This window comes from Bombus huntii, chromosome 2 (genome assembly GCF_024542735.1).
Source record: "Bombus huntii isolate Logan2020A chromosome 2, iyBomHunt1.1, whole genome shotgun sequence".
NCBI classification, from domain to species: Eukaryota; Metazoa; Arthropoda; class Insecta; order Hymenoptera; family Apidae; genus Bombus; species Bombus huntii.
The window spans coordinates 7,532,265-7,560,086 of record NC_066239.1 but is presented as its reverse complement, the minus strand read 5'-3'; the positions used below and the strand labels follow the sequence as shown (position 1 = coordinate 7,560,086).

Below are 27,822 nucleotides of genomic sequence, written 5' to 3'. Positions count from 1 at the left end.
GTAATATGGAATTTATTACGTTCTGATTTTTTAAAAATTTTGCTCTAAATGAGTAATCAAGTTATTAATTCATTGCATTAATTTATCTTATAGTTATTTTTGTATCGTATAGTTGACATTTGCTTCTAACTTTGTTGATGTTTCATAGTTTTACGTATTATATAATATTTTTTTTGTTTTCATTTGTTTCCTGCAAGTTGTTCGGAAAAAACTGAACACTCTATATATGAACAATTTGAAGCTTCTCTGTTCATGGCGATTTTATAACATTCCTATTGTATATTTAAATAATTTAAATAATCCAAAATAAACTGCAGTTAATTATTAACCATGACTTTACTTTTGCGGAGTTGCATTTTAAACCAAAGGAAACTGTTCATGAAAGAAATTATTACATTTAAACGGACGTCTATGTATTATACATGCGGAAACGTCAAGGTTAGAAATTCTTTTTAAGAAGTATTTTATTTTTATGAAGTTATCAATGAATATATGTATATTATAAGCTTTATTCTAATTATTCTCTCACTCTATGTATATTTATAACCTTTTTGTATATTATTTCATGATTTATATGACATTTCAAAATACAAATTTTATTTTGTAAAGTAACACAGAAATATATATTTTTTATGTTACAGAAATTTATACCATGTTTGCAAGTAAGGCATGTTTCTGATAAACACAGTGAAAGAAACACTAGTGAAAGAGAAATGATATACAATGGAATATTAACAAATAAAGTCCGTAATATTAAAATGATATCCTTGTTATCATCAGTTGTATCAGTAATTTCTCAACCAATTATTTACATGAAGATTTTAGAAGAAGATAATGCAATAAGTGTAGGAACATTATTTGCACTATTGAATATACTTACTATAAGTAGTCCTCTTTTAATACATCTCTTAACAAAAAGATATGTAATTGAAATGTATCATTATCCTAACGAAAAGAAGTATACCGCCAAATTATATTCATTTCTTTGCAAAAAAAGAGAGGTATTTATGTCTCTTTAAACTTATTTATTACTTAATTAAGCTATTTTGTATAAAATTATGATTTGTATATTACAGATAACATTTACTCCAAATGATGTTACTGAACCTAAAACACAAATTACAGGATCATTTACAACCTGTTTTGCAGGTGGTAAACCTTTGCTTTTTGATGAAAACTGTTTTATAGATCCCAAACATTATAAAATTATTATGAATTATAACAAACCAATAGATTTTGAAGTAGAGCAATTACGTATTACTGCGATCAATCAACCACAAGATAAAAGAATAACAATGGGAAACAAAAATGAAGAACAGAAATAATTTGACAAGTATAGTTTCATTTATTACACGGCTTTTTAGTCTGAATTTTTATACATTATTTAAAAGCACTATATAAGTTGCTAGGTACAAAATATATACGTTATTACGTATATATTTACATTAATAACGTAATAAATATATACGTTATTACGAGAGACTGTATATTAAAAGATACAGTACCAAATTACTAACGTATGAGATTGTACAGTTATTGAATTTGTAAAATATTGCAAATCATTTGATGATATAATTTTTATGTGTTCATCCTTTTAATTATATAATGCGTTAATAAAACATATTAAGTATTAAACATAAACAAAAATAATTTATATAATGTGGTACATAAATTTTGAAAAGTTAGTTAAAAATATAAATATAATGTAATACATAATCTAATTAGAGTCAAATGTTTTTTAAATATAGCCTCCTTGTGTAACAATAGTTTTAAGAGCAGTACAATGTAATCTGGTAACCGTGCAAGAACGGCAAATACATTATTAAAGAGATCACAGATTATAATTATGTATATCCTTCGAGATTATTTCAAAGGAATGAGCGAAACGTCTCGAGTCAATTGTAATCACTATACACTAAGCTGGGAGTAAATCGAAGTCATCTGAAACATGCACCATCGGAACATGAATATCTTCTATTTGTGGTGTTGCTTTGAATTCACATAATCCAACTTCCTTTAATTTCCATTCCCAATCCATTCTTTGTACAGCATGTAATGATTCCGCTTCATTATGATGCCTGAGTAACATTGCTTCCTAAAATAGTAATTTTTTCTTTAATTTTATCCTAACTTAGATAAATCAATATTTAATAGAACATTTATCAATGTATTACATCTTATTAAACTGATACTCATGGAAAAAAGATTATCAGTCGGTTTTTACGTAACATGAATTAGTTTAACCTGAATAATTAAAGACAATATATATATTTATAGTTGTCTAATCTATATAATTCAGGTATAAATATTATAATAACCGCTATAATTTTTACCTTAATCTTCTCCCATTTATCATCTACATCTTGTAACCAACTCAAGAATAATCTACCATTGTATCTACTCCTTGCGTTTCTATCTTTCTCTTCTTGTTCTGGAGTAATAACATTATAAACTTCCTCATCCTTTAATATCGTACAAACAGAGAAGGGAAGGGATTGATTGGCTAGAGCTCTAGCAGCTCTGCCATGTACTCTAAGGATTTCTTGTTCTACCGACAAAACTAGCTTTTCTTTTTCAACAACATGCTGCATTCTAAGACGATATCTCTCTTTTTCTTGTTCAATATACAAGTCCTTCATAGCGCCTTGCAATCCAACCGGAGGATTAACGTTGGGCTCTTTATTTGCATTCCCAGCTAACACGTATGTACAACGATTCATTAAATAATCTTTAAACCCTTGAGGTGGTTTTGGTTGAACTGGAAAAAGGCCTTTTCTCCTTCGTTCAATCTAAAAGAGAGAAAATGTACTTACGATATATTTTTTATAAAAAGAATTGTTGAAATATATTAAAAACGGCAAATATACGAACCTGTTTTCTAATATTTAAAAACAATTGATAACAATTAGTAATTGGTTGGTCATGTGGATGAACTTCTGGACCCGTATTTGTTGCTTCAGATGCTTCATTAGAGGCAGCGGTAGCAGCTTGTTGTGCTTCTTTATTAGGTTTCATTTTTCTTTTTCTAGGATGAAGTTCAACCGGTGGTGCCGGAGTGCCTACATTTGACGTCGTCGATGAGGTAGTAGTAGAAGTATTTTCAGAATTTTCGGTACCGCTATCTTTTTGACATTTTCCACTAATTTCGTTGTTTTTCTCGGATTTTTCTGTCATAATGTTTGTTTTCGAAGTCGTGCCGCAATTTGAGACTTCCGTTGAGGTATTTTTATTCGATTCAGAACCAGGAGTTTCAGGTGTTGGTGAATGATGCCTCTGTTGTGGTGATGAATTATTGGAACGATCCGTCGAAGTAGTTACTGGTAATGGAGACGAGTTCGAATAACTTCCATTTCCTGAAGAAGAGGAGGTTTCTTTCAAGGTTGCTGATCCATTACTCCCATTACCGGATCTATGTGAACTTCTCAACACTCTTTGGTGATGCGTTGATCTTTCTTCTCCGTGTAAGGCACCACTGAAATCTTTCTTATCCTCATTTTTTGTATTATTTCCGCTTTCTGTAGGACTCGTTGTTCCACTAGTGGATTGACTCTGTTCTTTATCCGTTGAATCATTACTGTTAGAACTGGCAACTACATAGGGCAACTGATGACTCCTATTAGATGTGCTCTTTCCGTTTCTATTGCCCTGCTCTTGCTCGGACGTAGTACTTTGTGGAATAACTATCTTCAAAGGTGGTACTTTAGGAGCTGAATTGGAATCTGATCCTTTAGACCGATCGTCCTCACCATCGGATTCTGGAGGTGCTGGTGTTGTTGTTTTAGAGCTCATCGTTGAACCAGACGGATTAGAAGGCTTTGGACTACTTGCCATTGAAGAAGTACTTGGACTTTTCCTGTCCGTACTAATCGAAGTTGTGTTTTGATTGTTCTTGCTCGATGTTGCGCCAGATCCTTGTTTTCCCGACTTTGTACACTACAAAGAAAGGAAAAATACTAGTTTAATATTAATTTATTACTAATTACAGCATCATTAAACAATTATCTTAAAAAAAAAGAAACGAATGTGCAGCATACATATATACCTCTTAGCATCATAAATTTTATTTTACACATTTTGTCGTACAGTAATCAATTTACGAATGATTTCAGTTTGTTCTCATTTATTTCTTCCGCCGATTATATAAATAGTTTAATTATATATTTTATAGCTAATAATAATAAACAAACCTTTTCTCCAGTATTAGCGGAATTTCTACCAGTGCTTTGTCTTCCAGTGGTGGTGCCTTTTAAATTTTCTTTCGCAGGTTCTGAATCTTTTCGTTTCTTCCGACGAATCTCTTCGTCCTGTTCCTCCGCATTGTCGCTTTCAAACGCGCGCTTAGACGAAGGCGACGCTGAAACCGCAGGAGCATCATCGGTAGTAATCGATGCGGTCGCTGTTTCACCAGAAGATGTTGTCGCACTACCAGCAGTAGACACGTTGTTACCACTACTCTGACTCCCTTGATTGTTAGCAGACTTGTTACCATCTTTATCTTTCTCGGGATTAGGATTCGGCGACGAGCTTGCACCCCTAACTGGTGTTGGCTCTTTCGAACTTTTGAATTCATACACGTCGCCACTGTCACCGGTAGATGATGTGTTTCCAGAGGTACTGGAGCCCGAGACGGCATTCACGGTCCCTGACGAGACGTTTGACGACGTCTTCGACGAAGTTTCCATTTGACCTTGATTCTGTAAATGCATGTTTAAAAAATGATACAATTTCTTGACGCAATGCGCAAATCATACATATTCTTTATCGTTACTACAAATAACGTACAATTTGTAAAATACAAATATTTTTTTGCTTGTTAGCATTTTACACGTTATCGTATATTCCATTATTTCCAATGTAAGTATAATATTTATCGTCATACTTCTTAACAATGACCTCGGTACTGTTCGCTAATCGATGCGCATCTTTTAAACGTCATTTTTACAAACCCGTATTTAAACGAGTGGCAAAGTTAATTTGCGTTAAGTGTCAGCGAAAACTTAGAACATTAAGTAAAAAACATCACTAATATATTTATTGAGTACATCGGTTAGTGTTTTTCTTTTTATATACAATTCCTATTAACAAGTCTTAACTATGTACTATGTATTTTATACATCATCGAAGCTCCTGTGATTGCTTTGGTCAGTTAAATTGAATTAACGATTGTTTCTTAATGTCCCAGGTTCTCGTAAACATAAAAATTTAACGTTATTCGTAACGATCGTTCCAAACCACAGATTTTCATCGAAGAGACCTATCAAGTACTGAAGTACACACACACGCACACGAACACGCACACGCACGCACACACACACACACACACCAGCATATACAGGGTGTCCCAGTATTAATGATACAACCGACGAGAGGGTGATTCTATATGAAAAAATATATCGGAAATATAAGATAAATATTTTTCATTTGACGTTTTATTTTCGCGGAAAATCGACATTGAAAATTCGTTTAGCATATGTGAATCTGGCTAGTTACCGATTAGCTAGAAGTAAACAATCGGCAGAAGATTGTTCTAAATGTGAAAATGTGTAAAAAATTTGGGATACAATTTCTCGATTTAAGGTCTCATTTTCAATAAAATAAAGCTCAAACATATTCAGTTAAGAATTGGCCCGGTACACACGTCTGATAAATTTTCAAATTTATGTGTCTCTGAAACAAAGAGTCTTATGAACAAATTTTATTCTACATTTTCGACTCGTTTTCACAGATACAATAACTCCTATCCAATAAATCCGATTCAATCAGCCAAGTTCAACTATACTCGATAAATCTACAAACTCGTTTTAAACGAAGCGTTATATCTTATTCTATATTTTCTATTTGTATTCCTGCATATATATAGAATCAATCACCTTGTTGCCGATTACCATCAATACCGGGACACCCCGGTACATATTCACGTATGTACATATGTATACCTGTGCGTTTATGCCGCCTTGACGGGAGTTAGTAGCACCCCCTCCTTTCTTTTCATCCCTCGCTCCTCGCACCTGGTTGAGCCGAAGCGTCACCCTCGGCGAGCTTCCAGACTGCCCGGTTCCCGATCTATCGACTGTGGATAAAAGAAAATGCCGGTTAATTGCAAGAACAACGACGAAATAGCAGGGGAATGAGTTTCCACGAAACCAGTATTCCTCTGGCATCGAGGGAGAGGGAGAGATGGAGGATGGTTGAAGTTGAAGGAACCGAGAAAAGAGAGAAAAAGAAATTGATAGAAAGAAGAGGACGAAATAGAAGGTAAGTGAAAAGGAGAGGAGGAAACCATCCGAAAGAAAGAAGGACAAAGATGGTAAGAGATCCAGAGAGGAATGAGCCGCTGCTTGCTATCATTGAGGGTACGGCCGTTAATCACAGGGACCCCCGGGAGAACGAGTTCCTCGAGGAGAGTGAGGGGCATCCCGATCCGCGATCGATTCATTAGTGGCCTTTAACCGAACGATCGCGTTACAGGAAGGCATGCCATATTAAACCTTTTATTCGCTTGGTTGCGGTACGCGATCAGTACAATAAGCGAAATTTATCGACCGATGGAATCGAGATTAATCTTTCGAGTATTTTATTTTCGAAATTTCTGTCGTGTTGTAGTAATCAGTTATTTATATATTCATTATTTATTTTAGTTAATTGATTAATTGTACATCGCCTTATATATTTTATATATTTTGCCCTGGAAGTCGAAATAATTTAAAATACCGTAACATTTAATTTTTGCGAAATATTACATCATATTTGCGCATCTTTTTTTTAATAATGTTACTCAGGTCGTTCGTGTTGTTGAACATTTTGCAGTTCACGAAATGTACCTTATCTTTATCTTATTTATCATTCTAAAAAAATAGTAACGTAGCTGATAAAATTGATCAATGGCTGTCATCGTGACAGTCAACGTGTTAATTATTTTGTTCCTATAAATTAGTTGTTCAGAAATCTCACTTTTGTATGTACATGAACGTGTATTACGCATATCAATATTTACAAAAGCATTTTACAGAGCAAGAACAATTTATCATCGAGTAGGATAATTTTCGGACTTTTGCACGATTTGATGGTGAAGGTTAGATCGTTAGAAGTCGGTAAAGTTTAGCGATCGGACTATCTCAGTTAGAGAGTCAAAGGCCAGAATACCTCGATTAAGTGGCAAACGCAAATGGAATACTAAAATTATAGTGTACGTGACAAGCGTACGTTCATTAGGTGTACGAAAGGATCCATCGCGAGATACAATTACGTTCGCCAACATAATCGTATTTTAACGGGCGGAATTGGCCCGAGAGATTCGCGAGCCGAGCGGGAAAACGGATTCCGTGGCGTAGCAATAATACGAGGCTTGTCCCGGTGATTTCATGGAACGCTTGTTTCGAGAGATTCTAGGATACCGTGCAATGTTGAAAGCGATGCTGACGCAAGCACTGCTCTCGATCAATATATAATTAAATCTACGAGTTAACGCGAACGTCACTCTATAATTGCAGAATTCAGGATCAATACCTATGCCGAATTGCATGAAAACGTTGCACGTTTAATATCGATTCCACTCTAAGATAATCTCTAAATAGCATCGTACTTTTATTAAGATCTCTTTCGTTTGGTCATTGATCGTAGTTCCCCCTCCCATCTGCACCATGTTTCTTCCTCTCTCTCTCTCTCTCTCTCTCTCTCTCTCTCTCTCTCCCTCTCTCGCTCTTTCGGAAGAGGGAATTGTGCCAATGAAACTTGGCGCTTGCGAATAGTGTATCCCAAAATACACCAACTTCGCTAGTCAATGAATTCGTAGTTGTTCGCCGCCTCTTACAACGCTGACGATTCACGGAAATGATTTCACCGTATACAGATGCCTTGATGCTTTTTAATTACTTTAGAAAATTCCGTTCGACTTGATCGCATCGGCCGAAAAGAGTATTCTGATTCGTTTTTAAACCGTTTAGTAGATCGGAAGACGAAGGTCTTGCGACCACTTACGGTGAAATAAAAAATATGAATTTAAAATGGAAATTACTTTGTTTATTATTACGCGTTGGAAGAATTCTATACGTTACTTTCATAACGCATGCCCAGTAAAGATGCCTTGAAAATTGAAAGTTGTAACAATCTTTAGCCCGAGTAATTAAAAAAAAGCCTTATTATGTTTCACATGAATTATCGCGTGATGTTCCGCCACTGGAATCTACAAACAATACCCTCGAATCACAGTAGGCACATAGTGACGCTTCACATTAGTCGATGCTCCTTTTAATCGATCGAAATTGAAACAAATATGTTTATCGCTAGTGTCGCGGCTACGCACGTAGCACAATGTTAGGTTGTTGCATAAATATAGCGGGATTGTATATTAAACCATTAGTCAGCGACATCGATTGATAATAACCGCACCCAAAACCCTACCCATCTTATAGAAGACCTTCAATTTTAGACTGCAAAAATCATCTGCGTATTGATATATAAAATTTCCTTATACTGAGTTCTCCTTTCGTTAGGATAGGCGTTTTGAAGAATATGTTCGGGATTTGAAGTGGTCGTCCGTTTATTACTCGGACAACAAATCTACTTTTTTTGGGAAAGTCCGAATTACCTACTTCCCAAAGCTGTAAACCTTACAATGCGGACCTCATTAAGAGGTTAAAACACACCCTAAGTGCCCGATGGGTCACGTAAAAGGTAAACACGTGGCAATAGCAGAGGATATGCTCCCACGAGAGTACACAATTAAATCATGGAAAACCCGGGGACGAAAAATCAGTACATAAGGACGAAACGAAGTTTCTGGTGGCAGTATCCACAACATCTTACAACAGTCTTCATGAGAACGTTAATCTCTTCTTGTATACTAAAAAGTGCAAATAAATAACCAAACCATACTACTACTTGATATATTTAATTTATCTACACCTTGAGCGTTAATGTCGTTCAAGGTTCGCGATATTAACCGATCTATTACAATCTGACTGATTGCCTGTTAGTTGAGAATTCGCAACATATTGGTCCTTCGAGCCGGATTAATGAGGTCCGCGTCGTAAGGTTTACAACTTGGGGAAGTAGGCAATTCGAACTTTCCCAAAACAGGTATATGTGTTGTCCGAGTCATAAACGGACAGCCATTCCAAATCTCAAACAGAATATTATAAAAAATTGTTTAAAGATTATAAAGACTCATAAATCTGAATTTTTGACGATAGATACATATATTTATAAATAAATAGGATAAGTAAACTAATTATAACAATTAAACTAAATGAATAACTTTTATATGAAACTAATAACACTTAACGCGCGCTTTAACGAACTTATTATTCGACCTAATAAAATCTATGCATCGTATGAAAAATAGCAAATTGTGCAATTTCAGAATCTGTTTTCCAGATTGCGTGCTATATATATACAATCTTTCTAGATACATTACAAAAGGAGAAGTAATTCTGAATTAATGCAATACGATTCTAAATGAAATCTCGGACTTTTTATCTCCACCGTATGTTGCGAATTACTGTTTTCATTCTCGAAACATGTAAACTTTAACACCTGACCGATTTTATGACCTCCCTATATCTCTCTCAAAGGCATTACATATTTATGGAACTTTCTTACCGAGAAACGACGATAAGCAAATATCACAGTGTATCCGACGTACGTGCTTCTCGGAATGCAACGTATATTATTTCATAGTGTGTATGTACATATGTACACATATACGCTCCGCCCTCCCACTTCCTGCGCGATAGAAGAAATCTGTCTTCAAGGGAGTGAATCATTAATACGTTAAAAAAGCTATCGAGCGAGACGATTTATCAATCACGTCGTACTAATCGAGATGATTATATTTCACGATTCGCTAAATACATGTATTATGTAAATATCACGCGCTCAGAATAACATGTAAATTTCCATAAAACGTAATCACGCGCAAGAGAAGTTAACTATAATATTAAACGTTCGACAGATCAAATATTGAAAATCGATGAGATAGCTGAAAAGATAAGATTTATAAAATACACGCGGAATTGTTTTATATATCGTTGAAGGAATATACTAGAAGTCGTTTATTCTGTTCGTTTTCGTTCCTGACCTTGCAAAACACAAATCGAGAGTTAGTTTTTATCCGACGAATGAAGATATCATACCCTTTTTGACCGATAACGAAACGCGTTTTATCGGATATCGTTTGCAGGAGAAGTTCATTAACTTGTAGCAACAAAGATAATTGTACAATCGATGACAATTATCTTTTGACATACCACACAAATCATTGCATTAAAATTATATATAATACTTCACATATACATATATATACATATATACCTACATATACATATATAATACACAAAATACATATATAATACTTCAATTAATTCAATTAAACGTAAACGTCTTGCATAAGTATATAACATTGTTTCTATCTTTCTGCTTTAAAAAAACAAATATATATACGCAAAAATGTATGTACATATTATCGTTCTTGAAAACATTATTATACCGCGATTAAAACAAGATTTGCAGATGAACAATTCGTAATGGCCGATCGACTAGCGAAGTACTGATCTAAATCCAATTATCGATCAGCTCAATGACAAAATGTTACAACGAGAATCAAGGTCAACCGAGATACTGCTCTGTAAAATGTCGTTGTTTCCTCCTACGGACTATCTGTCAGTTCCTATTGCGAAAGATTAGCATATCGTTAAGCTGAAGTTTAAAAGATTTCAGCTACATTGAAAGCGAGCGTAGCGAACATGCTATATCATGTTTCCAACATGTTCCGCGAAATGAACGAGACAAACTACGCAACCGGTTTTGTTCCTCGCTATGCACGTACGTTTAATTGTCGCGGTTAAACATTTCCTAGTCTTCGATTTGACTTTGTTAACGACCAATAAACTGCGAAGACTGCGATATTGACACGATTTTTGCGTTAACGGTTTCGACGTAGAAGCCTGCAATATTAATCACAAGTATAAATCATCTAGATCAGAAATTTTCAACCAGTATGCCGCGGAAATACTTAAAACCATGTGATAAGTTAATTACATTTATTATTATGTATTTAGTCACTTACACTGTCAAATAAATAAGTGATAACAACAACCAGTGCAACAAAATCTATTCGGTGTAAATGCCCTTACTTGTACCAAACATAATTTTCGAAAAGATTGAAAATCACTGATTTAGACACCTGTATCTTATCCGGAATTGTTCAAAATAATAATTCAACTCCTGACTTTAGAAGAAAAAGATAAAGAGACAAAAAGGTATGCGATATTGACACGATTTTTACGTTAGCCACGGTTTCAACATAGATGACCACAATATTGAATTATTAATTGTGAATATAAATCATTTAGACTTCTGAACCTTAAAATGTATACTTGTACCAAAATCATTCAATACAAAAATTCGGTTTCCGATTACAGAATTAAAAGACAAACGAGACGTAAATAACCCAAGGTAGCTTGTTAGAAAATGGTGCGCTGTTGCAATAACTGCAACACAGACCCCTTTCGGAGGTACGATCACCCTAGTGGTGTCGATGGACGCAGCCCGCGAGCGCAAACGTGTCCAATGTACTTGCCAGTCAGCATGCTCGCTCGCTCGCTCGCTCGTGCGCTCTCTCTCTTTCTCTCGCTCTCTCACCTTCTCCCTCTTTTTCTCCCCCTTCTCTCACCTCGTACAAGTCTGCCTTTGTCCCTCTCTCGTTCGACAGCAAAGAGAACAGCAGCGAAGAGATGTATTCCAAGGTTCAGCACTCCTGGTTCGCGACTGACGCTTCTTTCTAGGTTGATATCGAATGTCGTCGGTAAACGGGACGTCGACTCGATGGAACGACGCACGTTAAGAGAGTAGAAACACGCGCTAAGCCACGTGGTCGACGGTACTTGCTGGTAACGGTACTTTTGGATCAAACGATGGCATCCAGAGTGTTTCGAACGTGTACAAACGTAACCACGAGCGCATACCTGCTCCCGCGACGGACCACCAACTAATACGGCTCCTGACGATACAATGATTCTCGATTGATAATCGCGGAATAATATAATGGGCAAAAAAGGACAATGTGACGATCGAGCGTAGAATACAAAAAGTATACAGGCCGACGAGAAGTTCAGTAACCGTCGAAGCAGCGTGTGTACACTACTGCCACTCGTACGGCTCCCACACAACGCGCTAGAGCGAAGACACTGACGATGAGAGAGCTAAGAGAGAGAGGAACCGGCTCGCGACTGTGTCGCCGCGTCTCCGTCTCGACCAACTTCTACCAGGCGCGGCACTGCATCGCGCGCACGATACCGACGCGTCACTACTGGGGAATGTCACGTCTAATTAAGTGCTGTTTCTGCATCGCCCGCTATTATTACCGATCGGTAGTGATTGCACGCTCACGCGTGTCCATAAGCTATACGAGCGATACACATTGTACGCGCACGCGCGTATAGATAGGTTACGATCGTATTAAATATTTATCATGCGCTTATGTGTGGTGAAAAGAATAATCTTGCTAATTGCCACGATCTTGTATGTGTTTCACAATGCACCGAGTACATATTGCATCCGATAGGACAATTTTTCATGATACTCTGATGTTATGGTAACAGAGATAAATGGAAAATTTTTCTGTTTTGTAGTTCTATCTTCAGTTTTTGAATAATTTGTATAATAATACAGAATGCAAAATGATTTGTCTACTTTCTTTATTTTTCCGGCTATGAATTCAGTTTCGCAGTTGAAAATATTTATTAGGAATTTAAATAATATTCTTATATGAAAATTTTCTGAAGGTTGTTTTATGAAAAAAGAAAACATATATAAACAAAATAAAGATTATTTTTGCATCATCTTTTTAAATGTATCTATTCTATATGTAATTATCAACTTCAATATACATATAATATAAGATTGTTGTAACGTGTGGTTTTTAACTATGTTTTCTTTTTTTTTACGTCTTTATTACATTTATCAAAAAGAAACTTGTTAAGAGCTATGTCGGTAAAGTCGGTTTTTATTATATCGGTAAAACGATACAGCAAAATGCATTAGTAGTTATCAATAAATAAATATTAGTAAGTATGAACACATGAAATCTTTTCTTAACTTTAACATATCTTTTTAATTAATCGTTTTATTTTTTAGTATAAAGAATAAAGATAAAGAATATAAAAACATTTTATTAATTGTATTAATTACATTGTTAGATAATGAAAATGACTTTTGTGAATTTATTTAAAATTATCATTTTAAAGCATTCCAAATAATAATATTATCAACTAAAACATTATGTCGTCAAACATACATTACTGTGGATGTGATTACATATGTATTACTAATGTATACTTACATATGTATACTAATTGAATTTAAAATTATTTGCACATCTACTTTATATATTTAAAAAATATTCATTTTTTTCGATATATTCAATATAAAAGTACTTATGAGAGAACTTAGCATGCATGAAAAGATTGAATTCCATGTAAGAATTAAACTTCAATTTTAAAAAGTAGTAAAAAAATAATATCAGGGCCTTTTTGCATAATTAAACTGATATTATTTACAAAGTGTCATAAATTATAATTTGAATTATTATCTTGTGTAAAGAAACTTAGTAATATAGAGTAAAATTCTACAAGTGATTGTACTAATTACAAGCCAGCTAATTGTTGTCCGACAACTTATCATTTATCAATTCACTAATATTATTAACAATCCATAGATATTTATACAATATTATTTTTATGAATACAACTAAAGGAATGTAGTTTAAACAGAGAATAATATTAAACTTTAATAAGTTCACATAATTTTATATATTATATGCATTCTGTGCATTTTGTATCTAGATTTTTCATAAATACGTAAACATCTGTCTATCTAAGTACTTTAGTACACTATAATCTTAGTAAATTATTGTGCAAATAATATCAGTGCATAAGAAGATTGCATATAAACTCACCTTTATTTTGCGGTGGTGTCCTCCGCATCTCACAGGGGGCTCCACTGTCCTCAGCAACGTGCGGTGCAGCGGCTGGCGCACTTCCGGTCGTACGTTGCTGCTGTTGTTGAAATTGAGAATGGTGATCGTAAATCTGCAGTTGCTGTTGCTCTTGTTCTTGTTCCTTTGACGGCGCAGATGCGCTTGTTTCAGCCGGAGAGCATGGGCTATCAGGGGCAATTGCTGTATTTTCATCAGGTGAACTCACACCTGTAATATCTATAGTCACAAATAAAACAGAAATAAAAGCTTATGGGCGTGCTCTTCCAAAAATTGCTTCAAACATTTCAAATGTCTAGACGTCGATAAAATATAATACAGAATATAGGAATAATGTAACTGTGGTTCAAGGTAAACGTTTGGTAGAATGTACACAATAATTTCTAATATTTGGATTATTTGATCAACATTCTAAGGGAAGTAACATTTCTTTCTCCTTCTCCCTTCGTTCTATTAGAATAATATTTTCATTACATTTAAGGTCTACGTAGTTTGTCAACACGATATGGACAATTAGGACACTTGACAAATTAGCACAAATTTTCAGTCTCGATATATACACACACTCTCAACACTTCCCTAAGATATTTAATTAGTATCTTCACAATCTCGTGTGTACATGTCTAAACAAAATTCCGATTGCTCTACCACAGTACAGTTCTTATAACAACGCACAACACACCTGATTAAACGACAATTAATTGGCAAGAAATGACTCCTTTTTCGAGAGGAAAGGTTTCGAAAGATCCAACAAAAGTTTCGATGCTTCGAAATGTAACGGATGAGCTATCATCATTCTCAGTGTCTTCTAAAGCTTGATATTATAGGCAATGCTAAATCTTCTGTTTCAACTCATTCCCACAAATGCTTTTGACCGTACTGATATTTGATCACGTTCTTTTCTTTTTTTTTTTTTTTTACAATAAACAGGTTCTTTCTCGATCTCCTTTTTTCTTGCAAGACCGATTGTCACGCCGATCTTGACGATTCAAAGGCGGTCAGGGCGACATCTGTCGGTCCGCCGGGGGAAAGTCCGTACGTGTACGTGCTCGACGTGCACGCGAACACGGCCCCTCGCGAACTAGAGGCCATGTTGCGTCGCTATGTCGACGATTGGCTCCGCCTTTCCCCGCGACCCCCCACCAACGGTGAGCCAAGAACGTTCTTTTTCGCCAATCGGACGCGGGCTGATCCCGCCAACGACACAGTCAGTCGTGCGCTCTACAAGACGGTGGTCACAGTCACCACTGCATAAAAGCATGTGGCTGTATTCGCTATGATATCTGTATACGAAGGCGGACACATCCTATAGCTATATCCTGTATCTGCACAAGTGTCGGTGGCAGCATTTCCTCACGTGCCGCTTCTGCGCTTCAGCGCTTAGCACACCAGTCATGAACGGAACCGTGCCGTAACCGTTCCGTGTCTGAACGGATAACATAAATTCACCTTGACATGCATTTATTTCAGGCAGAATCTTGCTAGTGGACGAACGTGTAATCTATCTATATTTTATAATGCACAACGAAAAATTAATAGAATTAGTCAGGTACTATAGTTTTTTATACAATCAGGAAGATAAAAGTTATAGTGATAATGATAAAAAGGATGCTGCCTGGAAAGAAATTGGAAAAATGCTAAATGAACCAGGTAGGTAACGTATAATCAGATTTTATTTTCCCTAGTGGAATGAATATTATCCACGTGTTCTTACATCTTAAGCTATGTATAGGGAGTGCGAGGCTGACTCGCGAGACTGCCTCGGGAAGAGTCAATGATTCGTTTAGATGCGTATGGAAGATTGAGACGACTTTATCGAAAGTGTAACTGCAGCGTACTCTGCCTCGCTTGCTTGCCTCGCGTATTCTACGTTATTACATGAGGCAGCCTCACGGGTCAGCCTCATACTGTCTGTACATAACTTTATAATTTGTTTTTTGTATGCAACTACTTAATATTTCCAAATTCATTGTTAAAGAAGTCCTTAAATGTATCTCTAATATAAGACGCTATAGAAATATTACTAACACCTTGCAATGGAAAATTTTGCTAAGACGAAATTCTTCCTAAAGGTTCCGCAGCTGATAGTTGAAAATTGTGAGATGTAATATAATTGTGTAGAATATAGATCGTTGAGTAATAATTTTATCCGCATGTTCTGGACTTAATTGAATTTTTTCCTGGTATAGTTTGAATTTTTGCATTAAAATTCAGAAAATATTTTTCTGACACTCTTCTCGCTTGTGGATGCCGATAATTATAATGCTACTTAGCGGCATTATCGAGTTACGGTTTCGAATATTACGAGGCGCTTCGGTACATTAAGTTTCTTATATATTTTTCTAATTTTGAATTACAAAATATTCCGCCATCGCTATTCTTTCCGTACGATCCGATATCAACTCCTATACATTTATAATTGGCATCTACTAAAGCTAATAAGATAATAGAAAATGCTTCTTTGCAATTAAAATGAACCCGCTGTTAGGTGATGTAACAATAATCATATGCTTTTCGCTTAAAGCATGAATATAATTAAGAAAATTCCGTTTTCCGAAATTCATCAGTTATTGTAAGCCACTTAACCTGATTGAGTATAGCGATATACTGTGGACAAAGGGTATTTAATTATTGCCTTGTAAACCTCAATTATATATGATAAATGAAACAGCAGTATGGCCTAATCGGTAATCGAAAATTATGAATCACTGGTCGCTAGAAATCTGGAAAACAGCATATATTTTAGCTCTAATTACTATGACACCTACGATAGTTGTTAATTTTCTTCAACTATTCTAGCTAAACATTGCAAAAAACAATGGAACAGTTTGCGAGATAGTTTTCGCAGATCACTAAGGAAAAGGAAAGATACAAAAAGCGGACAAGCCGCAAATAAAATTAGAAAATGGAGATACGAAGATGAAATGTCATTTTTGATTCCATATATGAAGGAAAGAGAAACTATTACCTCAGTACAAGTACACGTCAGTGACGAATCTAATGATGAACTGGATGACGTCAATACGACAGAAGACAATAGCAATTTAATAGAAAGATCATCATCTTCTAAAGTTAGCGACATACCAATAGAAACATTCAGAAGAAAGATGAAAAGAGAACCAGCAACAGCAGTATTAATGGATTATGCTTCAAGTAATACTAATAGGACCGTAAATGAAGAACAACAAACTATGGACGACATAGATTTATTTTTTAAAAGTATAGCGTTAACTGTTAAAAAACTATCACCATACAATCAAATAATAGCTAAAGCTCGCGTTTCCTCTGTGATATCCGAATTACAAATACAAGAACTTTCCAATACAAATCGCCAACATTTTTCATCAGAGTCACTAAATTCATCAGCCGTTTCAACACCCACACCGTCACCATGTACACTGGAGTCACTACAAACGATCAATCCACAGCAACCAACCAACACTTAAATAAATTCGACGCACATATATAGATAAATAATTTAATTTTTATATGCTTTTCATTAATAAAAAGATTTACCTCAAACATACTGCTTGCTTTTCTCTTGGACTTATACCTTCCTTGAAAGTTGTATTGTTTTTTTCGTGGAATTTTCTATTTTCCCTAAAAGAACATTTAAATCGTGCATAGACATTCTGATGTGTAGGAAGGTCTTTTCTTCATCATCCATTAACTGTTTGAATACTTTGCGAATTATTTATTTTAATAAGACAGAACATAAGTGTTACGAAGCTTTCATACTGGGTTCACACAGAGGTATACATATGATAGATACTGAATAGACATATTCGTTTTGTTTATTTTGGCAATGATAGGTACTTTTCGTACGAAGGTGACAGATAAAACATTGAAACACATGGCGACATACATACGGTACGCAGCTCGCGATACGCATACTTCTGTGTGAAACCGGCCTTAGTGACCAGTGCAATAAATCAAGATGGCCGTGTGCGTCTTCTAAAAACAGGAGAAGGGTCGCCATCGACAAAAACAAACCTTTTAAAATCGTTGGATGAAATCAGCGATATTTACGATCGTTACGTCTGTAAAGCGTTGGAGAGATGAACAAATGAGATATGGGAAAGGAAGCAGGAAATAGGAAACAAAGTAAGTACAGACTGGTTGAAAAAGTGAAAACGTGATTCGGTAGAATGCCAAACTGCCATGAGGGCTGATGAGGGCAGACTCAGAGAGAAGACTGGCATGTTTGGTCGACGTGTGGCTTACTAGTGAATACGAGAGGGACGAGACATGCTCTTAGGGTATTTGCACACATGAAAAGCAACGTTTACTTTAAAGGCGATAGACTAGTATGATTGTCGTGACCGCTTTATTTTTTTTCTAGCATTTTTTTCTGATTAATTATCTCGAGTATCACGAACCACTTGACTGTTTGCCAGATATGACAAAAATGGCAGGAAAGTCTAAGACAATAACATTTTTATAATATCGAGTTCCACCTCTTTTATCTCTTCCTTTCACGTTGTGGTTAGTATCAAGTATATATGTACGTAGTCTGGTAAATAGCCCGGTAAACGTTAATTGAATGATTTTGTGAAAAGTCAAATTTATCAATATTTCAGAGGATATACTATTTTTTAGGAGTATGTAAATGTTTTTCTAAATAGATCGCCCATGTAGAGGGATATATTGCAATTAATTGCAAGTTAAATTATTGCATATTATATTCTTTACCAATTTTCGTTTATTATATTTATATTCTTGTCTGCTACTCTAATTCTCTCTCTTTCTCCCTATCCTCAATTATTTAAAAATATTAACACAAAACCGTGGGTACGGTTCTAATATAGTAGCAATTATGTAATAATATAAAATGAATGATTACTAAAATTTTAACTAAACGTTCAATTAAGTATTACAAACACAAATTTTTCTAATAAATTATATTTTTTACACTTTTTACATATTGTAGTATATGTAGTACATATTGTTATAAAAAAAAATTTATGAAAAGAATAGATAAAGGAAAAATAAATAAGTAAAGAGCTAAAAAGGAATTAAAGGAAAGAATGTAATCTTATTATTAAATTCTAGAAGAATAATAACCAATAGAAGCGTCTCCAGGAATCTGTGTGTTCCATTTAGACAAAGGGAAAAAATGCGATGCTTTCAAGTAATTGATGTTCTCTCAGTGTATTCACAAAAAGATTCGAATCTGAACGTCCTGTGAACTGTCATGTTAACTTGACTAGTGTACGATCCTTGTCGAGGAGTTGCGACATTCGTTGGTTTTCTTCCCGATCGATATCTCCGCCGTTAGAATAAAGCTGGCCATTTACGAGCAAAGATGGAACTCGTCGTGTTTCAAGATTCTAGACTTTTATTCTCGTTCCTTTCACACCGCGTGTTTCATTGGTAAAACACATTTCCTGTTTATCAACGGTCTGACATTCAACGAACGATAAAATGCTTTATCCCCACCGCTCGTGAGAAACAGAAAACGCGAATAACTGAACAGTCGATGGCGTGCGAGGTAATAGAAGAAATCCTTGGACGATTAATATCGCGAGGAAAACGTTTTTCAAGGTTTCGCACTTGAAATTTTCAGCCGATGTGATCTTGCGATAAACACGAACGTGATAATTTCGATTATGCAAGGATCGTGCAATAGTTATACCGCGTTGTCTATGTTCGTTGATTAGAAATTTTTATATAGAATGACATTAAAGCAATGAAAGTATAGTACTACTCGTTTACCTGACATTAAACGCGCTTGAGATACCTGGCAATAAGGTATTAAATTCTATAGAATGATTCATTAGAAACATCTGCTTCGAAATTAGGAATTACTGCAGGTTAAACTGAATCGGTCAAGGCATACCAGATACTCAAATTATTTTCCTAATAACTATTATGGATCAGGGTACAAAATTCTTTCTCTCTTTCAAGTATTCAGATCCTTTTTGGGGTACATACATACACACATATATGGTGGGACATTGTGTGACTTTGGGATTAAGAATTCTAGGCATTAAGAAGGGGGAGGGGAGCACTATTATGTCGAATTTAGAATGCAATGAAACATACATTTTTCTATCATATATTAGGTAATTTGTAGTAATAATTAAAATATAATATAATAATATATGATATTATATATAATATTACTTTGAAGAATGAGAGGATGAGTGAGAGTTAAGTTATAAATGTTGTAAATAAAATCTATTGCTTGAACTTAATGTTGTATATAGTATATATATGCATGTATAATATATGTAATATTACATTATATAAATATAATATAATAAATAATTGTCATAAAAAGAAACTCAATATATTCGAAATGATTTTCGAAGTATGTATTTGGAATAAAATATTTCTGTTATTTCGATTAATTTCCAAGAAATGTAATCTTTTGCGGTCACTTTAAATGGTTCCATCCGTTCAGCGAGCACGTTAATTCCGAAAAAAGAAGAGAAGTGAACTACAGAACGAGGCTAATGTGTGAAAAACAGGGAAATAGTTCGGGTTTCATTTTGCAGTGTTCATTTTCAACAACTTGTTAAATACATTCCTTATAACGGGACGATATTTATTCATATCAAACGAATGTTCCCATTCTAAAATTGTTTGCAGCAGACGAGAATAATCAGACATCTGATATTTCGCTATTCGAAATGTAGCGTGACGAAAAGATTTCATGTACATACTATCTCGACATACATAATTCGCGGATGTCTTAGAAAAGGTGTCACGTAGGCACAGATGGCGTCATTTTGCTTTCGTGAGAGAACACATATGGTTACCACCAGTGAAAATAAGTTCGGAACAGACGCGACGCGACGCGACGCGACGTCGCGATAAACAAGCCCGTCATTTCTTGAGTGGTATATCGGCTTTAAGACACGGGCGGCGCCCGATACCGCCTTCTCCTTCTCTGACCAGTCTGATGAAAACTGCATTCACTTTAATTACATTACTGACTGGAGATTCTACTTCAAAACTTTAGTCAATTTTACACGGCGACATAAATATCTCAAAAAAAAGAAAAAAAAAAAGAAAGGAAAGAAAAGAAAACAAGAAAGAGTAACAAATTCCACGACATTTCGTACCTGATATATACATAAAAGCATACATATAATAGAGATATACGGAAGACCGAATGCTGCTATACAAAATCGAAAGATCCGGATAAAAATCAGTTCTCGTAGCTCTATATATATACGTACATGTACATTTGTACATACATACATCTTCCTGGATATACACATGTTATAATATTTTTAACTTGTGCATTATTTTGACGTATCATTGACGTTTGTATGAATATCTTTTGCGTTTAGTACGTTGACCTTTTCAATAGGTTATTGTGTATGCGAAAATGTCATTTGAACTTTTTAGCGTTAGATAGGATGTTTGTATATATGTATGAAGAAGTTACAGAAAATTATATACGAGTTTGCGAGGAATGAAGGTAGAACATACCAACAAAGGATGTTTCCGATGTATGCACGTGTATAGAGTTACAGAAAATTATATACGAGTTTTGTTCGAAATAAATGAATGACTATATTGAGTAGATATTGGTAGTGACTATATATAATCTTTGTATACGTGAGTCCAACGCCCACTGGTATTAAAGATTACTTCCTCAAGAATGCATGGCACGGCACAGCGGTACACCGAATCTTCAGCTTTAAAGCCGAGTTCGAAATTCTCTGTGGAAACATTGGATTTGTCGTCGGCATCGTCTCGCAGGTAAGCCAGGGCCGAACTTTCATTAAAAATGACCACCATTGTGAAAACACTTAAGGAAAGTGAATTGTTTCACAAAATGGTACAACTTCAGAAAATAGATTATAATATTCATGAAGATATTGAATCTTCTTATGATTTTCATCATTTTTTGCATATATTGTTGAGATTTAAGGAGAAAATTTACAATAAGAGCCAAAAAAAAGAAATAAATGTAATACGATTTTATGATATTTCAAAAGAAAATGAATTCTATTTTATGATTTCGTTTATTATATCTGTTAAATGATTATTCTACTACTGGGTAAACGAAGTCATTTATTATTGTCGTTTCAAGCATTAACAACTAGATGATTCCCTATATATAGCTATATAACTTTTCTCGTCTGAAAAAGAATGAATTTCTTGTACATTATCTTGTAATTAAAAATCGTCCCATTATAAACATTATTTTAAATGTTCAGTTAATATTTACCAATATTCACTTAAAAAATTTATATTAAATATTGTAAAGAGAAATTGCATATTTTAATTAATTGAGAACAATCTGAGGGAGAACATCTTCCAGGGAGACATTCTTCAGTAGTTGTGCTACTAAAAATTGTTTTAAATAATTTTAACATTTAAAGGAAATATTCTTCAAGTCTTATCATCAACTTCAAAGTCATGCCATATATTGCGGTTCTTATGTCAAATAATCTTCCTAATATTACCAAAAGAAAAAGAGAGGGCAAAAACAGGGGGCAAAAAGAGAGAGAATGAGAGAGAACGTGGTACATTTGATATTAAAACAAAAAGCTATATGTAGCATTATTATTATAAAATTGAGAATTATATACGCAATATTTGTCCTACCTTAAACATTCAGATATTTTTAATATATAGGTTCTGGTACTAAAACTAATCAATTTTCAGGAACTATAATCAAATCAACTATCGGGTAGTTTGTATCATTTTCTAACACAAAACTACAATATTCGTCATCAATACAAAAAATACTAATAAAGTCAGTTATCGAATACTTTCTTCCAATATTATACATTCCGAAAATATGATTTAGCGTCTAATACAATTCCACCCTTAAATATTGTCTAAAATATAAACGCCGAAAATCCCAGACCTATAGCAATCGGAGATGAAAAATTATGTGGAACAGTGCGGCCCTGTCTCGAGTATTGATCTGTACGAGAGTTGTCTGCCGCCCCTCCCAAGCCCAACGCTGGATGTTTCATCCCTCCGCAACCCCTGAACAACAAGGATGTCGTGCACCTGTGACTACAGTGTTGGTGAATACCCTATTACATATATATAGGTATCTTACGCCGAGGAGACATTGTCTTCGCACGGTAGGTATTAGGTACACGTAAGTACATGTGAGCTTACGACTTGACTCACCATTCGCTCTCCACTTCCACTATAACATTATGATATTCTACGGCCTACGGCATCATTCAAATTCGACCTTCGCGTTATGGAATAGTTTCAATTTTGTCGGAGATTGGAGCCCACTTATGCAACCACGCAAGATACGCTAAAAGGGAAAGTGACCAACGGAGTTATTCCTAATGCCGAATCCACACTTGCTAGGACTGTACACAAACAGGTCAGGCGTTTATTTACCAAATCGCTTAATTCCACAAAACAAAAAGTAAAGAAAATCGATAAAATTATAAAAGATAAGCATAACATAATCACAAGTACTTTGACACTAAAATTTCAAAAATTGTTTATAGTGAGATTAACCACTTTGGCCTGTGAACGACTCAATTCGCGAGCTGCTCGCAGACTGTTCGTTAAATGGAGGCAACGTTGTAATGATCTTGAAGCTCGTGAGCAGGATATAAGCAGATCTTTCGCAAATAAGCCCTTTAATATATGTATTGCTTTCTAAACGGTATTCGCTGCTCGTTGATGAGTTCGTTGCTCGCAAAAGTTTCCACAGTGCCTGCGAACCGTTGTGTGAATCTAGCACCAGCTGCGTGCTGTTCGTCTTGCGTATTATTTGAAGGGGCATCGTATCAATGGTTGCTCGTATCAATGCAGTTTTTTTAAATATTTCTTTCCCCATTTTTTTTTTTTTTAGTTAATTTGTACACCTGATCAACTAAAATATGATGCTGATTGGTGATTACTGTTTTGTGACGTGAACACATCTAGTATATAAAACATTTAATAACCAGAATATATTTTTATCTACTTGCCTTATTTCGGTATTGAAATGCATTATATTTAACTGCTATAAATAGCAAAAATTAATACGTTTTAAAGCCTTCACGATTTCTTAATTAAAGTTTGCGCTTCACACTCGTGTTAAATTTTTATAATCGCATGAAACTATGTTTATATGGTAAAACAAAATTTCATATTAATATATGATCAATCATGAATATTAAAATAAGTACAACGATGGGAAAATATTTTATATATGCATTATGATTCAAAACAATTAATTAAAAAAATGAAAAATGGAAAGAAGAAGCTGAAAAAACTTGTTAGTTATGCCTTGTAAGTAGCTTGTTCCATCTGTTTCTTCGACCTTAAAGGGTAATGGGACGAAACGGGACAGAGAAAGGGTAGCCGAGCAACGAAGGTGGATTGTATATGAATGAACCCGGACCCGCTGACTTCCTGCGTTTAGGAAGGTCGTGCACCGTCGCTTTCATTTATTGACGAGAATCTCTACTCTACTCTCTACTATACACAAGAACGAACGGAGGTGACCGACCCCGACAATGTTGTCTTTCGTTTAAAAGAAAACTTTCTGGCTTCTATCACGCTATAATTATGTACTGTGTATGGAAGAGATAAAGTGAGAGATATAGTTATAGAATCGGTAAAGTGTTAATGTTAAAGTTTACATGTTTAAGAGCTAAAACAACTATTTTAGACATATAAGGGGAAATAAGAAGCTTGGATTCTCATTCAGAACCATATGGCGTCAATTCAGAATCGTTCTTTCCTTTCTGATATACATAAAAAAGCTAATTAGGGGTTCTAGATACGGATTCTAAAAATATACAATTTACTATTTTTCGTATAATATATATATATTAAAAAATATAGATATACCAATTAACGATTGATTTTTACTTACTGCGTCTCTTTTAAATAGCAAACATAAGTACATCGTATTACGGGATATATCAAAGAAAAAGCTAATTGCTATTCATTGACGTTAGAAATAATAATACAAGCATCAAGAAATACGGTTATAAGTTATAACGATTACTATAGGGTTTATGTTTGAAATTGCTATGAACGAAAATGGGATGATATGGGATTATATGTCTATAAATAAAATAGAATAAAATAAAATAAAAGTGGGGTGAAAAACAAAAGAACTGTAGTTTACTTACCATTTCCTTCCTTAGCATTGATATCATAACCATTCACGAGCATCTGCCGCACTCGAAAATCTTCTTTACGATTGATAGACGCCTGAACTGCCGATTCCCCATTTTTGCTCGTCCAGCGGCCCTTTGATCCTCGCTGTTGCAATGATGATGACCTTGAAGTAGTATTTGATGCAGTTGTGTTCTCTGTTCGATTTCCGCCTGAAAACAAATAGATGAGTTAGATCTTTTATGAATCATCATTTGCTAAATCATGTAACGCGAAACACACGAAACTCTTGCTTGTAAACTATACAGGGTGGTTGGTAACTGGTGGTACAAGCGGAAAGGGAGTGATTCTACGCGAAAAAAGAAGTCGAAAATATAGAATAAAATTTTTTTTTTTTAATTTTTCCATCGAGACAACGATCTACAGTGAGATCCGTTATAACGGGACATGATAAAGTGCACGCGTACAGAGCGAAAATTCAAAGTCAATTTTCTCGAAAACAGCCTCGAACGAAAAATTTTTATTCTATATTTTCGACTTCTTTTTTCACGTAGAATCACCCCCTTTCCGCTTGTACCACCAGTTACCAACCACCATGTATAATAACCAATAGAAAAAAACATACATTGCAATTTAATTATTATAACGTTACCTTGCGTGTTCGTCTATTTACTTGAAAAAAATATTGAATATATTATTAAGTGTCCCTTCAATATATAAAGAAAAATAAATATTATTAAATATTAATAAATATTATTAATAAATAAATATTAAATGTTATAAAATTCGGATATGTAAACTGGAAAATGCCAAATACGTACAAAATAATGGAATTGATCAGCTACGTTATATATACACTTTCTTTCTGTTTTTTATTAAAAACGAGTTTTAGCCTCTCGTAAGTCTATAGGCCGTAACAATTACTGTTAAATGTACAATCATTTAACAAATATATAAAAATAGTGTGCTTAGAATTAAAAGTTTAAATGAATTACATTGTTTCTAATACTTAATCTTAAATCTAGCGTTTAATCTTCGGTCATTTGAATTCACTCTTAATTACGGTTTTACATATTACAGTCGCGTAGCTACATTACCTATATGAATATACATATTAACGCCTCCTAGTGCACATTGTAGTTGCAACAAGTTACCGGCAATCGGTGTTGCTGTCAGGTCATTTCTCTTATGGCGGGAACTCGTGCGCACGTCAATTATTTACATTAACATAACCCTCTCTCTTTCCTTTGTTAAAATTGGAAGGCGCTATTTGCCGCAGCAGAACCGCAGGAACTCGACTAACATAAAATTACGTGGTTGGCAGGCCTGAATGGAAAGTACAGGCGGGCAAAACTCGTTCGCGCGAAGTAACTAGCCCCGATTTCGCATTGCAGTTTGTTTCGATAAAATGAGCAATACACAGCAGAAAACTATGTGCCTATCGGGAGGTACAAAACTGCGTAGTTCGCGCGAGTGTTACTTATCAGTGTACCAATAAAGAAATAAACACGTAAACTCGCGATCAAACAAGTAATCCAGCTGTCAAGTACATTCTTCGACTAACCTATGTACAAAGTAACGTAAAGTTACGTTGTGGTGAATTTTATTGTCAACTAAGTACACCTGTGTAAACATAAAAAGAAATAAAAAATAACTCGTCCGAACGCATGAAAGATGTTCAGCGTAAAAGGTGTATATGCATGGTGGATCACATGGAGCGTTATTGTTTGACCATCGACAATGTGTTATGTATTTCATCAGAGTATTAAATTGTGCATGTGCTTGTGTTTGATAATGTGTTCCTTCTTCTCACCTGATGCTATTTCCTGGGAGGTCATTTGAAGAAGAAGCGCGAGCTGTTGTCGCTCGGACATCCGCGCTGGGTAACCGCGGAAACGACTGTTACCGCCTGCGGGCATTCCGTCTTCATAACTCATGTAACTTGAACACGAAAACGCACGTGGAGGATTTCGGTGAGCTCTCGAAAGAAAGGATACCACTGAGGAACGGACAGACGTCTTTGTTTTCTAGACTTGCGGTGGTTTGTCACGAGCAGAGATAACCTAAAATCGCACAGTCGGTTCACGCCATTTTGACCTACCGAGCGCGCACAGATACGTGAATCGACAGTCACGCGACACGTACGCAACCACACGCGCCAAAACTGTTTTCATTCGACGAACACTGTGAATTGTCGCTCGTGATTTATGCACTGTTGTTTCCCGGGCCGATGGTTTGATTTCACGACGCGGCATGTGTGTGCGTGCTTCTTTCGAAAACGAGATTCGCGACACACTACTCGGAACACAGTGCGCAATATGACGCAACGTTTGTGTTGTATTTACAGTTGGTATCTCTGTCGGTAGCGTGTATCGCGCCAATATTCAAATCAACATATTTAGTAAACTGCGGATCTTTAGCTAAATTTATATTTTTGAGAATTTTATTAGAGAAGTAGAATCTCGGTAGAAAATTGCTTTATCTACCAAGTATTACAGAGAGCGTTATACCTTGGACAATTCATATATTTTCTCATATTATGTGCATTCCGCGCAATTTTGAAATTCCAAATTTCGTATAAATGCATAAAAGCCCGCAATCTAGTAATTAGTAAATTATGAATTTTTATGTGAATTCATATCCTTCGGAATATGATCTAATAAATTGGATTTATGTAGAGAAATTTTTTACTTATTAAATACTATAATATTTAATTATTATGATATTAATATATTTTTTATATGTATGTATTCTATGCATTTTCTCACCTTCAA

General features: G+C 35.0%; 3 protein-coding genes across 4 annotated transcripts; 2 read left to right on the top strand and 1 right to left on the bottom strand.

Annotated features, from left to right (window-relative positions):
• Positions 1-125: 125 nt before the first annotated feature.
• Positions 126-1,831, top strand: LOC126874302 (transmembrane protein 70 homolog, mitochondrial). The gene is made up of 3 exons (XM_050636178.1): positions 126-438; positions 642-1,001; positions 1,077-1,831. Exons 1-3 carry the CDS (start codon positions 331-333, stop codon positions 1,323-1,325), a joined length of 717 nt encoding a protein of 238 aa, XP_050492135.1. The 5' UTR covers positions 126-330; the 3' UTR covers positions 1,326-1,831.
• LOC126874241 (ankyrin repeat domain-containing protein 12) lies at positions 1,323-27,822 on the bottom strand. Of its 2 annotated transcripts, XM_050636020.1 has the most exons (8): positions 26,862-27,822; positions 25,063-25,260; positions 13,955-14,212; positions 5,937-6,070; positions 4,188-4,694; positions 2,872-3,933; positions 2,334-2,789; positions 1,323-2,095 (listed from the first exon to the last, which is right to left on the bottom strand). In XM_050636020.1, exons 1-8 carry the CDS (start codon positions 26,983-26,985, stop codon positions 1,916-1,918), a joined length of 2,919 nt encoding a protein of 972 aa, XP_050491977.1. In that variant the 5' UTR covers positions 26,986-27,822; the 3' UTR covers positions 1,323-1,915. The 2 variants fall into 2 exon arrangements, with proteins under 2 accessions (XP_050491977.1, XP_050491987.1); XM_050636030.1 differs by lacking the exons at positions 25,063-25,260; positions 26,862-27,822 and adding an exon at positions 14,676-14,960.
• On the top strand, positions 15,164-17,519 carry LOC126874297 (uncharacterized). Its single transcript, XM_050636165.1, has 2 exons — positions 15,164-15,643; positions 16,793-17,519. Exons 1-2 carry the CDS (start codon positions 15,511-15,513, stop codon positions 17,437-17,439), a joined length of 780 nt encoding a protein of 259 aa, XP_050492122.1. The 5' UTR covers positions 15,164-15,510; the 3' UTR covers positions 17,440-17,519.